Source organism: Stenella coeruleoalba (assembly GCF_951394435.1).
Source record: "Stenella coeruleoalba genome assembly, chromosome: 18".
NCBI lineage: Eukaryota > Metazoa > Chordata > Mammalia > Artiodactyla > Delphinidae > Stenella > Stenella coeruleoalba.
The window spans coordinates 64,020,893-64,034,994 of record NC_137164.1 but is presented as its reverse complement, the minus strand read 5'-3'; the positions used below and the strand labels follow the sequence as shown (position 1 = coordinate 64,034,994).

Sequence of the window (14,102 nt, the reverse complement as noted above, 5' to 3'; positions counted from 1 at the left end):
GAAATTAGATAGCTGGGCGTTAGGCTAACCGCAGGGTAGGAGTAAATCTGGTTTCTCTTTGAAAAGTCTTCCTGCGGCGAGCATCCCACGCCAGCAACAGAGCGCGCCCAGGCACCACGTGTCTGCACCAACAGCGGGATTGGCGGAGCGCATTTTCGCGCGGCGGTCTAGACGCGCACGGGCCCGCCCAGCTGCCGGAGGAGCCGGGAAGCAGAGAGAAGAGGCCGGAGGGAGATCGCAGATGGGAGGGGGCGGGAGGGGGGTGGGGGATCCCGAGGCGCCCGTGGCCGGGAATCTGGGAGGGCCTGGAGAGGCGCCAGGCGGTTAGCCTCGCCACAACTTGCCCAGAACAGACAGGCCTCACTCTGCGTCCTGGAAGAAGGAGCTGGCCCGCCGCTTCCCTCCCGGCTGCTCCTCGGCCTCCACAGGCCCGCCCGCGCTAGCAGCGCCCCTGGAGCCTGCGTCCGCAGCTTCGCCCCTGTCCGCCTGCAGCGCCCGGCGTCCGCCCAGAAGCGCGCAGCTGGGGTGAGTCGAGGTCAGGGATGCGCCAGGCGCCCAGGAGAGGCCGGGGCCTCTGGGTGCCCGCGAAGCCGGGCCCTCCTTCCTCTTTTCCCGCTGCGAGCCGAGGCGCTGCAGCCCCCCACTCCCCCGTTTGCTTGCCTTCTAAGGGGCGGCGCCGGGACCCCACTGGAGCCTGCGTTCCCCGGCCTTTGTCTTTGTGGGTTCGGCGGTCGTCCCCATGGTGCGCCTGGGGCGGGAGGCGCTGCGCCCGGCTGGGGGCCCTGCAGAGGGAACGGGAAAGCGTGCCCCCTTCTTTCCTGTTCCGGCCATCTTGCGACTCAGATTCAGCGGAGGGGCGAGGGTGGCCAGCGGCGCGGCGCTCGCGGCCGGGCGGAGTGGTGGCGGCGAACGGAGATGGGCGCCTCGAGCCCAGCGCGCCTCCTGCCCAGAATGCAGTGGGAGCGCGCGGATAGACCCCCAAGTTTCAAGGGCTTGGACCCAGAGCCCGGGGGCACAGGAAATGTGAGGGAACAGGGGTCAGGAGCTGACGTAAGCGCCTAATTCATTCGGATCGTTTTTTTTTTTTTTAATTTATTTAATTAATTTATTTTTGTCTGGGTCTTTGTTGCTGCCCCTGGGCTTTCTCTAGTTGCGGCCCGCAGGGGCTAGTCTTCCTTGTGGTGCGCGGGCTTCTCATTGCGGTGGCTTCTCTTGTTGGGGAGCACGGGCTCTAGGCACTCAGGCTTCAATAGTTGCAGCATGCAGGCCCAGTAATTGTGGCCCACGGGCTCTAGAGCACAGGCTCAGTAGTTGTGGCGCACGGGCACGTGGGATCTTCCCGGACCAGGGCTCGAACCCGTGTCCCCTGCATTGGCAGGTGGATTCTTAACCACTGAGACACGGGGGAAGCCCCTCATTTGGATCATTCTTTATCCACTTGTCCTTTTGGCAAATTCTTAACGCGCCTCTCCGTGCCTGATCTATGCCAGGTGCTGGGGATATAATGGTGAGCAAGAGAGACCACGGCCCTTGTTCCCGCTGATCCTGCAGCCCAGTGGATGGAGTCCAGGGTACATAGACCTGCCAGGTCGGTATCCTGACGTCTATTTCACAGACTGGGAAACTGAAGCCTAGGGCTGCCGTAACTTGTAGGTCAGGCAGCAAGTAAATGGAAGAATCAGACTTTGAAGCTAGATCTTTAAGACTGTCATGCTGGCTGTAGTTAATCGATAATAGCTCTTCTTCTTTCAAAATCCCGTTCAAAATTATTTGGATGCACGGCTTCTATGAAGTCTAATGAAGTGTGTGCTTAGTTTCTGGATGCTTTCCTGTGGGCTTATTTCTAGTTCTCAGTGTCTAGAAAGGGCTAGAAATGTTTGACATTACAAGTTTGCTTCCAGTTACTCTGAACTGTATTTTCGTTTCTTCTGTTCTTTGGGTGTTAGGAGAGACAAAAATTTTCCTGATGGTTGGTCCAAGCAGGGACTCCCCGGTGGACTGAGGAATGGCTGGCTTTTCCTCAGTTCATCCATCTCTATGGTAACCACAGGCAGCTCCCAGAAGACCTCGAGAATGAGAGGCCTGAGGTCTACGAGTTGCTGCTAGAAATAGTTCAGCCTCTCCAGAAAACTGAATGCAGCTGCCACACAAGTTTGTAAGGTAAATACCAGGGCCCTGTAAAGTTCCCCCTCCATATAATTGTCTTTATCTTCACATTTTGAAAAAAAGTATCCTTTTGGAAAGACAAGTAAGGTATTACATATTTGGGGAAGTTCTTTGGTTTGAAATTCTATCCGAATGTTATATCTAGGTGGCCAACCCATTCAGTGAGTTTGGAAAAATGTATATGCCCGGGTAATCAACAAGACAATCAAAATAGAGAACATTTTTTTATTATACCCCAAAGTGTCTTCGTGCCCTTTTGCAGTAGGCCCCCCTCCATCCCATTTAATTTTACATAGATTTGTTGCTTCACGTTTTCTGAGTTGTGCGTGAAAGAGGAGGATGAATGGTTCTTTCTAATCTCAAAAGCCTAAGGCGAGGATCAGAGGCTGGCAGCTAGGATGTGGCTCCCCGCGCCTAGACTTGCAAGGTGGTGCCCCGCGAGCCGGCGCTCAGGAAGTGTGCCCTCTCGAGGTGGACCGGTGTGTCCTCGGCTGGCTCACGACGAGTTCTTCTTTGGCCCCGCAGGGCCCTGGGCGCACGCTGACCGCGCGCTGGCCGGCTCGCACTTTGCTCCAGGTCCACGCCCGTGGCGCTGCCATAACAACGGCCTAGACGCCCAGGCCCTTAGGCCGCCGCCGCCGCCGGGACCCGGCCTTCTCCCCGCTCCGAGGGGTGGGGCGGCGGCGGCCCGGGCCGGGTAGACGGGACTACCCCCTCCTCCGAAGCCGGCAGAGGCGGCGGATTTGCTTCCAAGCATGGTAAGAGGCGGCAAGCCGGGGATGCCCGCCTGCCGATGCCGGGCTGGGGCGGCGGGGACTCCACGGAACTCCCAGCCCCCTCCGCCTCCCCCATTCTCTCTCCTTCCCGCAGCCCTTTCAGAAGCACGTCTACTACCCGCTCGCCAACAGCCTGGAGAGACCCGCCTCCGAAGCCGCCGCGGCGGGCGGGGCCGCCATGGCCTGCGGCCCCGCCAGCGCGGCTTCGGGCCCCCTGCCCTTCTTCCAGTTCCGCCCGCGGCTGGAGAACGTGGACTGGCGGCGGCTGAGCGCCATCGACGTGGACAAGGTGGCAGGCGCCGTGGACGTGCTCACGCTGCAGGAGAACATCATGAACATCACCTTCTGCAAGCTGGAGGACGAGAAGTGCCCGCACTGCCAGTCTGGGGTGGACCCGGTGCTGCTGAAGCTCATCCGCCTGGCGCAGCTCACCATCGAGTACCTGCTGCACTCGCAGGAGTTCCTCACCTCGCAGCTGCACAACCTGGAGGAGCGGCTGCGCCTGAGCCTGGCCGAGTGCGAGCAGAGCAAGAAGCTCCTCACCAAGCAGGCCGGCGAGATCAAGTTACTCAAGGAAGAGTGTAAACGCAGGAAAAAGTTGATCTCCACCCAGCAGCTGATGATTGAGGCCAAAGCCAGCTATTACCAGGTGAGAAGCTGCCTTGTGATTACCCAATAAAACCCTCAATTCCTACTGGCTGGGATATTGAGAGTCCTTTCCTACAGCACTGCCTTTTTTTTTTTTTTGATTTGTACTCTAAATTAGAAGAAACAGCATATATTTAAGCGAAAGAGTAATTTTAACCAACAGATAACGTGGTTCATTACCTTGTGTAGACTAACATAGGGTTAATAATTAAGTAACGTTGACTGCGGTGCTTTATTGAATTATCCAAAAGCTGGTTGTTTAAGAAACTGTTTCTTCCTCCTAATCGGTGTAATGAAAAATAAACCAGGTACAAATTGCTCTTGAGCTGCGGCCCCAAATGATATGGAATGCTTAAATTTGTGGATTTTTTTTCCTCATTTTTAAATTTTGAAATATTTTTAAATTTACGGAAAGATTACAAATCAGTGCAAAAACTTCCTTACACCAATTATTAACATTTGCCACATTGGCTTTATTTTCTCTGTCTCTGTTTCATACTATTACCTTTGAACCATTTGGCAGTGAGTCGCAGACTTTTAAGTATTTCAATGTGTCTATTTCCTAAGCAGGAGAATACTTGCTGATATAACAATGCTACTTAAAAATGTTTTAAATTTTGCCTTTTTGTTCTTAATCTCCCAACTGTTAGGGGTTAGACATTGAACCCAAGATAAATATTGTCATTTTTGTGTGTAACAGAAATCAGCATATTTATCTTTTTTATTGGTTAGGTAGAAGAAGCAAAGGATGTTTGATGAAGATATCAAAGTAAGCAATAGACTGACAAGATTGATTTCACACCCCTACATTCCAGTCATTTTGACTAAATAGGACTTAAAAGGCCTCAGTGGATTTAGGTAATGGTGGAGCCAAAGCAGGAGTGAATGTGGAGAACTGGGTGTAGGGCTCAGAAAACAGTGAGGTTAATAGTGCTTAAGACTGACCCAACAGGAGCCTTGAGAGAAGTGTACTAGGTGAACAGTTGGGAAAGAATGCTGTTAGAAAATCTTAATGTTTAGCCTTGGGTATACAACCTTTAGGTATAGTCATCCAATGATACCTGATGTTGCTAATTGCCTATGTGTTTCATAAATGCTATTTAAAAACTAAATATTTATAAATAGTGCTGAGATGGCTCTTTAAATGTCATTATCGTAAAATGGATAGAATAGGTTCTGTTTAAAACATTAAAGAAAGCTTACCTGGCTTTGGTATTATTCAGTGAAACATTAAAACCTGTAACATAAAAATTGTATGTTTATAAACTTTGTTTGCGTTCTTTTGGTTATCATAAAAATAGCTGTTCGTAAGTAAAGATTTTCAAATGCGAATGATAATATGAGGATTAAAAAAGTAATGGCTCACTTTTATCAAATGAGTGACACCTGCCAACTCTTGGCCACTCAGACTCTGAATGGCGGTGGTAGCTGTACGGTGTGCCCAGGTGTGGCCAAGAAGAGATAGGAATGACCACACCACCTTTTCCTACTTAGTGTAGTACACGTATACTCTGCCCTCTATTAAGTGACTTGCCATTGTCTCTTTATGGAGTTCTTGAGCAGTGAGAGCTTTTAGGGTGACAACTCCGGAGTTAGACTACCTGGGTTTGAATTCCACCTATTCCTCTGTGCAAGTCTTTTAACTTCTAAACCTCAGTTTCCTCATCTGGAAAATGAGAACATTAGTAGTAGGGTTGCTCTGAGAATCCCGTGAGATAATGCAGGTATAGCACGAGGAAAGCTCAGTAAATAGCTTGCAACAAGTGGATGTTGATTTCTGCAGTGGCTTCCCTGTAGTGAGCTGTGGCTACCTGTGACCTATCTCTTTATGAACCCTCAGACCAGAAGGCCAGAGGTCACAGTGCTGAGCTGCTGTGAGAATCAGTGTTTCAGGGAGGGGTAGTCAAAGACTGCTGCTAAGAATAGTTGGCATGTAAGCTAGCAGGGATTCCACGGTGTTATAACCTTTGTTACAGATTTGTAAGCTAGGGATATTTGGCCTATAGTAAAATTTATGGGAAGTCAATTGATTTTGTTTAAATAGTTATTTGACTTTAGTCTGCAGTGTGAATTTTTATTTAAATAGAAACCTCCAACAGCCGGGGAAGTTTGATGGCCATGTGTAAAGGCCAGTGTGTACCAGTGATCTGGCTATCAAATTATTTTTAAAACTTTAAAAATTAAAAAATTCCAGTGGATTATAATAGGACTTAGACTCTAAGAAGACCTTTCATTTTCACAGCTGGAAGACTCAGATTCCTCCCCACACTTCAGCAACACAGATAGATTTTGGAATCTGTCAGTGAATTTCTGTCCCTTGTTCCAATTATTGAGCCCCTTGGAGTTGGAGATGAGTGTTGGGGAGTAGAAAAAGCATGCATTTTGCTGTCAGAGAGACATGGGTCAAACTGTGCAACCAATAAGGCTGCAACTTAACTTTCCTGAGCTTTGATTTCTTCATGGATAAAGTGGTTGCCGTGGAAATTTTTAAAGATAGTGATGTAACAGGGCCTAACTCTTAGTGGGCATAGTGAAAATCTTTATCTCCTATTCTCCGTCATTGTCTTTGAGAGGTCTTAAAAAAACATCTGGAGGAATCAAAAACCTCTATCCTACTCATTTAGGTAAAGGAACCCTGAGTTCTTGTGTTAATTCCATTACACTAAGTATTTTTAAATTTTTAATGATTTTGGATAGAAGTGGTATTAAGACATTTACATGTTTTACATAGCATACAACCTACATGTAGCCAACATTCTGAAACCAAGTACACTGAACATAATTTGACATATTATATCCCTGGGGTTGTCATGGAAAGAGTATCAGATTCCTTTCTATGAATAGTTCATAGTACCTAATTTTTCTTAATTCATTATGTCACTTTCTGTCCTAAAGATGCTTTAAGGGAACTCCTTTGAAAAAGCAGTTTATATCATTCATCTGTATATCAAACATATTTATCATATATTTAAAACTAATTTTTTTAAGAAAATGCAAAGGGTTATAGGATAAGTTTTTACAGCATTTTTTAAAGTTTTATAATTATCTTATTAATGGAGAAATTTGATTCTACGTGATGTAGAATTCCTTCCCACCTTCTTACCCTGAAAGGGAACTTTATTATCTCTAAGGCAAAATCTTTGTGCAATAAGTAGGATTCCTGAACCTCCTGCTGTTTTTCATTGTAAAGAATGATCTTTTATTAAGTTTCTAATTACTGTAAGATCTATTATAAAGTATGTTTTAATCCCAGTGATGGTAGATCAGATAGTTTTGGCTTTGGGGCCTGATAGACCAGTTGTTTCAGGTTTCACTAATCCATTCATTTTTTAAAAACTGACTAGTATTCCATGGTGTACATGAATCAGAGTCTGTTAACCTTTTACTTTTGTAGAATATCTTGCCTGGAACCCGTATCTGGCTCTTATGAATAATGCTGCTATAAACATTCACTTGCAGGTTTTTGTGTGAACTTAAGTTTTTTCTTTTAGAGCAATTTTAGTTTCATTGAGGGGAAGGTACAAAAAGTTTCCATATATCTCCTGCCCCTACACATGCATAGCTTGCCCCATTATCAACAGACCTAAGTATTTCATTTTGGGGGGTGCTAATGTAAATGTTATTACATTTTTAATTTCAGATTCCACTTGTTCATTACTGGTATATAGGAAAGCAGTTGACTTTTGTATATTAACCTCGTATCCTGCAACTTTGCTATACCTGGTTATTAGTTCCAGGAGTTTTTTGGCAGTCCTTTTGGATTTTTTACACAGACGATTATGTCGTCTGCAAACAAAGACAGTTCTGTGTCTTCCTTCCCAGTCTGTATATCTTTTAATTTTTTTCTTGCCTTATTACATTAGCAAGGACTTAAAGTGCAGTGTTGAAAAGCACACTCAGGGGCAGTGGTTTGCCCTGTATCCTCCCCTGTCTTACAGATCCAAGAAGAGTTGTGGATTTTTCAGCCTGTTCGGCTTTTTCCTTGTTGTTAGGATGGAGTGGCGATTTTCAAGCTCCTTACATGCAGATCCAGAAACCAGAAGTCTATTAACTTTGTTTTGGTATTTTTGTCATAGAAGTTTCTCATGTTGATGTAGTCAAAATGTCAGTCTTTTCTTTTTGGAGTATGAGCCCCTTCTTACCCTGAGCTCATGAGTCTTCTGTATTATTGCAGTAGTTAAAATACGTATTTTCTATTTTGAGAAATTAAAAGTTACACTTCCGTGTTTCCTCTTCCTTTCCTTTCTCCAGTGCTGTGTGTAGCCCAAGTGTCACACTTACCCCCGAGCCAGTGTGGGCAGTCCCTAAACTGTTGTGAGGAAACCAGAACAGTCCTCATGAGCAGAGAAGTCGTAAAAGATGCTGTAAAGATCCTCTGAAATGTAATGCTGAGAAATATGCCATCATGTTAATTTTCTGGGAAGTTAGAACCTAAAGTTTTCTGATGCAATTATACTGATTAAGAGTAAGGCAAAAGCTGAATAGGAGAACATGTAAATAGCACAATAGAGATGAAACAGCAAAATCCAGACTGAGTAACTCTGCAGGACAAATGTTCAGTGTCTTCAGCAAAAGAATTATAAGGAAAAGGAGCTTGGAGGCTCAGCCTATAGACAAAAACAGAATTAAGAGACAAAACAACCAGTTGCAGGATATGACCTTATTTGTATCCTGATTCACAACAAACTGCAAAAATGTTTTCTAAGACAATGTGTGAATTATTGGGGAAAAAATAAACAAATGGTTGGATATTTGTTGATAAATAAGAAATTTTCACATTTTAAAAGGTGGGATAATATTATGATTGTGTTAAAAGAAAGTCCTTTTGGAGATAGATTCTGAAATATTGACAAATGAAATATACAGTATCCAGGACTTACTTCAGAGTAATCCAGGGGGGAGGATATAGATGAAACAAGTTGAATTTTTTGCTTAAAAATTGTGTTAAAGTAGAGAATAGAGATACAGGTAGGATTGATTTTTTTTTTTTCCCCAGTAAATTCATTTTAGGAGGCCAAATATTTCTAAGCATGTGCTCAATGATTTTTTAATGCTGGTCTGTAGAGATAAAGCTATGAATAAGAGAGAAAAGAGTTCATGCTCTCAGGAAGCTGACATGCTAGAACCTAGAGGGATTAGGCAGGAGACAATAAGCAAGTGAAGTAAATAAACCTGAAAATATTAACTGGTGAGATGTACAATGATGAAAACAAGACAGTGTGATGGGACAGTGCCTGTCAGGAGGCTCATGCAGGAAGATTTGCTGAGGACGTGCAGCTCAGCCCAAGCGTGGAAGATGCTCTGTAAATGACACCTTGAATGGGAAGGTCTGGGGAAGATTCAGGCAGGGAACCAGCCAATGCAAAGGGTCTGAAGCTGGCTTGCTTGAGGGACAGGAAGAGGCTGGCATGACTGGAGTGTCATGAACAAGTTGATGCTGGCGGGCTGTGAACCACCAGTCTTAACAGGGGCAGCATCAGGGGTTCCCAAAACCACCAAGATGGGCTACTTTAACTGTTAAGAGATGGCTTTCACTGTCCTGTGTTCAGTTTGGGAAGAACACCCTGGTCTTGTATGTCTTTTTGGTTATGCTTTCAGTATCACCTGCCAGGGTGGTAACATTTGGGAGAAATCCCCCAAGAGATAATGCTTCAGGGACCCAAATTTTAATTCAAATTAGGTGGAAGGGCACTTGTTACAGACACTTGGGTTTGTTGCTCTCTCCTTTTCAGTGCCGTTTTTGTGACAAGGCCTTTATGAACCAAGCTTTTCTACAAAGTCATATTCAGCGCCGCCACCCTGAAGATTCTCATCTTGGTAAGTCGTGAGCGCTACCTCAAAGATCTGTTTTCTTTCTGGTGCCTTTTTCTTTTTTCAGTGAGACATGGTCCAAAGCATCTCTCAATCCTTTTAAAAGAAAGCGTCATAGTCCTTGTTCACTCATTTAGTTAGTATTGAGCCCCTACTGTGTGCCATGCACTGCCTTAGGGGTCGGGGATACCGTCATAAGCAAGACAGACCCTGTCTGGCTCTCTTACACCCTAATGGGAGGGATGGAGGGTTCACATTTAAACAAATGAATGAGTGATTCTTTTCAAATGGTGGCAAGTGCAATGAAGAACATAAAGTAGGAGAATGGGATGGAGAGTGACTCCTAGTGACTCTTCATTAAGGAGGCGCTATTTGATCAGAAACCAGAATGGTGCTGGGGTCCCAGCCTGCAGGAAATTTGGGAAATGTATATCCCGGGCAAGGGGAACTCGCACTGTGAGGGTGTGTGAGGAAAAGGCAGGGCACGGCATGTTTGGGGAACAGATAGAAGGTTGGTGGAGCAGGGTGAGCCAGGCAGTGGTGGGTTAGGAAGGGACTAGGTCACATAGGGCCTTGAACGCCCTGGGTGGGCATGTGGGTGACTTAATAAGCGTAATGGGAAGCCACTGGAGGATTTTAAGTTGCGGGGACATGATCTGATCTGTACCTTAAAATGACCCCTCTAGCTGCAGTTGGGGAACAGACTGTAGGGGCAGAGGTGGAAGCAGCTGGGAAGGTGAGGAGGCTGCACGATAGCCCAGGTGAGAGAAGGTGGCAACTGGCCCAGGGCGGCACCAGGGAAGGTGGGAGAAGTGGAGACGGAGAAGGTTTATTCTGAACGCAGAGGCCACAGAGATGTGACTCAACATGAGAGCAAGAGATGAAGCAAAGATGATCCTGGGCTTTTGTCCTATACATTTGGGTGAATGGCTGTCACGTTTCCTGAGGGACAGACCAGGAGTGGAGCAGATAGATTGAGGGAGGAAGGAGAATGGAGAATCTGTGTTGGCCGCGGGTACAACTAAGTCACACGTACAGTTGCCATGCAAGTGGAGATGCTGAGGGTCTGGAGGTCAAAGCGAAGGCCCAGGCTGGAGATAAAACCTGGGAGTCGTTAGCAGAACTGGGCTGGATGAGATCACTTAGAGAAGAGAAGATGGCTAGGGCCAGCCCCACACTAGGAGTTCAGGAGGAGCCCCTGAGGGAGTGAGAAATCACAGTGATGGAGGCAGGAGGGAGTCTGGGAAGTGTGTTGTCATGGAAACCAAGGGGCATGAGTGTTTCAAGAAGGAGACAGTTACACCGAATGATCTTGTGCACAGAGGAAGAGGAAGACCTAGAATTGACCATTATTGTCACAGTGACTGTTGGTGACCTTGACATGTGACATAATTCAGTGAATTATTGGGGATGAAAGCTGGATTGGAGTGAGCTGGGAATCAGGCAAGGAAGTGGTCATGTCCATTACAGACATTTATTTCAGTAACGTTTGCTGGGAAGGAAAGCTGGGACAGGAGGCAGTGCCTGGAGGGAAATATGAGACCAAGGGGAAATTTTTGTCTTGTTTGAGGTGGGAGATACTAAGATGTGTTTGGGTGCCAGTGTGAATTAACCAGTGTATCGAGGGGGAAATTGAAGAAGCAGGAGATGGGAGGCTTACCATGGAACCAGGTTTCCTACTAATTTAAATGTTCTCAGGAGCAAAGAATGCAAGGTCTGTTTCTCCATGAGCAGATCAAAGCATTCTGCTGATTGCCACAGTAATCCACAGAAGTTCTCATTACAATCTTAAATGTTCTCGGTATCTAGACGTGTGTACTTCTAGCTTGTTACTCAGTGCCTGCTTTCCCCTCCCTTTTGGGCCAGTTTGTTTCCATTCCTGCCTATTTCAGATAAATAGATTTATTCAGGAAACAGCTAAACTTTGCATAAACAATACGAACAGCATAAAATTCCACTTATAAGCCATGGACCGCTGATACAATTTAGCAATGTATTGGAGAAATTGGGAAGATTAAGTATTTTAATTAACCTACCATTCTTCAGTGTGAAACTGACCTTCTTTCTCTTCTGTTTCAGTATCTTATTCTATCGCATACTCGTTTCAGAGAGTATTTCAGACTCTGAAATGAGTATTATTTCTTCAGGTCATCTTTGAGATTCTGACTTTCTACCTTGGTTTCCATACCTTTCATGTCTACACTCACAGACACATGTATATCCATTCAGTCATGTGTACATCTGCATGTAAGTACATGTACATAAGTATTCTTCCCTTCACTTGTTGCTCCCTTTAACGACTTTTCAGTAGTTCGTTTTTGCCCCATGGATGGGTTATGGCCCGAGTTTGCATTTTGAATGCCAGCCTCTGCTTATCTTAGCACAGATGAGGTTCTCAGGAGAGTTCGGTGGGAGCCAGAAGGATGGTGACCGTAGAGATTTCAATACTGTGGTACCTGCCGTGGAAGCTATTGCTTCCCTTCTCTGACTGAGACAGGCATCTTGAAGAAGAGCCCAGGATTATTCCTTGTACCGTTTTTGCTCCCTGAACGGGCTCTCACCCTATCTATGTAGGATAATCCAACCTCAATCTAGTGGCTGAAAGAATCTGCTAAAAATAATTCAGCACTCAATAATATGAAGGACTGAAAATAAATATTGAATAGTAGAGAGTAAAAATTGGCTCATGCGGCATGAAAAAAGTAATATCCCAAGAAAAAGCAGTTTCCTTTGTCTTTGTCTTATCAGTAGGATGTACCCCAAAAGTTTTCAGATAGGTTTTCTAAGAGATGGTATTTTAACGAGGTATTTCTGTTGCAGCAGAGTATAAGACAAGGGCACAGACTGACAAGCTCCAGAATGAGATCGACATGTTGAAGGAGCAGCTGCAGCTCACCAGGTCTCAGCTAGAGGCTGCACAGCATGCCCATGTAGTCAGATTCTCTAAGGTATGCTAAATTCAGAAACACTTATATGTTGGGAAGGATTGGGGTTAATTCCTTGTAAATGTTTGGTAGAATTCACTACTGAAACCGTCTGGTCCTGAGCTTTTCTTTTTTGGGAGTTTTTTGATTACTGATTCAATCTCCTTACTCATTATTCATCTGTTCAGATTTTCTCTTTCTTCATGATTCAATCTTGGTAGGTTGCATGTCTCTAGGAATTTATTTCTTCTAGATTGTCCAATTGGTTGGCATGCAATTGTTCATAGTAAGCTATCATGATCCTTTGTAATTCTGTAGTATCAGTTGTAATGTCTCCTCTTTCATGTATAATTTTCACTTATTTGAGTCCTCTTTCTTTTCTTTGTTAGTCTAGCTAAAGGTTTGTCAATTTTGTTTATCTTTTCAAAAGATCAACTCTTAGTTTTTTAAATCTTTTCTATTGTCTTCTTATCCTGTGTTTCATTTATTTCTGCTCTAACCTTTATCATTTCCTTCCTTCTGCTAACTTGGGACTTAGTTCTTTTGTTCTGGTTCTTTGAGGTATAATGTTAGGTTGCTTATTTGAGATCTTTCTTTGTTCTTCATGTAGACGTTTATAGCTATAAACTTTCCTTTTAGAGCTGCTTTTAACGCATCCCATAAGTTTCGGTATGTTGTGTTTCCATTTTATTTGTCTCAAGATGTTTTTGATTCCCCTTTTGATTTTTCCTTTGATCCATTAGTCGTTCAGGAATGTGTGTTTAATTTCCAGTTATTTGTGAATTTCAATTTTTCCTTCTGTTACTGTTTTCTAGTTTCATAACATTGTGGTCAGAAAAAATACTTGATATAAAGTGAGTCTTCCTGAATTTGTTAATACTTGTTTTATAACCTAATATATGATCTATCCTGGAGGATATTCTGTATGTACTTGAGATGGATGTGTATTCTGCTGTTATTGGGTAGGATGTTCTGCATATATCTTTTAGGTCCATTTCGTCTATAGTATTGTTCAACTCCTGTGTTTCCTTATTGATTTTCTGTCTGGATTACCCATTGTTGAGAGTGGGGTATTAAAATCCCCCTACTATTATTGTATTGTTGTTTATTTCTCCTTCTCATTCTGTTGGTATTTGCTTTATATATTTTAGGTGCTCCAATGCTTCATGCATATATATTTACAGTTGTTATAGTTTCTTGATGAATTGACCTCTTTATCATTATGTAATGACCTTTTTTTGTCACTTGAGAACTTCCTTTTTTTTTTTTTTTTTTTTTTTGCGGTACGCGGGCTTCTCACTGTTGTGGCCTCTCCCGTTGCGGAGCACAGGCTCAGTGGCCATGGCTCACGGTCCCAGCCGCTCCGCGGCACGTGGGATCTTCCCGGACCGGGGCACGAACCCGTGTCCCCTGCATCAGCAGGCGGACTCTCAACCACTGCGCCACCAGGGAAGCCCCTTCCTTTTTTAATGTAGGTGCTTACAGTTATAATTTCCCTCTGAGCACTGATTTGTCTGCTTCCCTTTTTTGGTACGTTGTGCTTTAATTTTCATTCATCCTAAAGTATTTTTGCATTTCCCTAGTGAGGTTTTCTTTGACCCATTGGCTGTTTAAGAGTATATTGTTTAATTTTCATACATTTGTGAATTTTTCCAGTTTTCCTTTTGTTAGTGATTTCTGGCCTCATTCTGTTGTGGTTGGAGGAGATACTTGGCATGATATCAACCTTTTAAAACTGAACATCATTTTAAGGCCTAACATGTAGTCTATCCTGGTG

General features: G+C 44.5%; 1 protein-coding gene across 6 annotated transcripts in view; it reads left to right on the top strand.

The window, feature by feature from the left end:
• Positions 1 to 306: 306 nt before the first annotated feature.
• DZIP1 (DAZ interacting zinc finger protein 1) overlaps positions 307 to 14,102 on the top strand; it is a 54,049-nt gene continuing 40,253 nt past the window's right edge. For 2 of the 6 annotated variants that reach the window (XM_079902744.1, XM_079902739.1), the window contains exons 1-7: positions 307 to 525; positions 1,491 to 1,588; positions 2,051 to 2,160; positions 2,692 to 2,924; positions 3,037 to 3,591; positions 9,323 to 9,407; positions 12,222 to 12,349. In XM_079902744.1, the coding sequence (XP_079758870.1) occupies positions 2,922 to 2,924; positions 3,037 to 3,591; positions 9,323 to 9,407; positions 12,222 to 12,349 (771 nt within the window). In that variant the 5' untranslated portion in view covers positions 307 to 525; positions 1,491 to 1,588; positions 2,051 to 2,160; positions 2,692 to 2,921. Of the gene's footprint in view, positions 526 to 1,490; positions 1,589 to 1,946; positions 2,161 to 2,691; positions 2,925 to 3,036; positions 3,592 to 9,322; positions 9,408 to 12,221; positions 12,350 to 14,102 lie in introns of all 6 variants that reach the window. The other 4 variants (XM_079902743.1, XM_079902740.1, XM_079902741.1 and 1 more) reach the window with 4 other exon arrangements.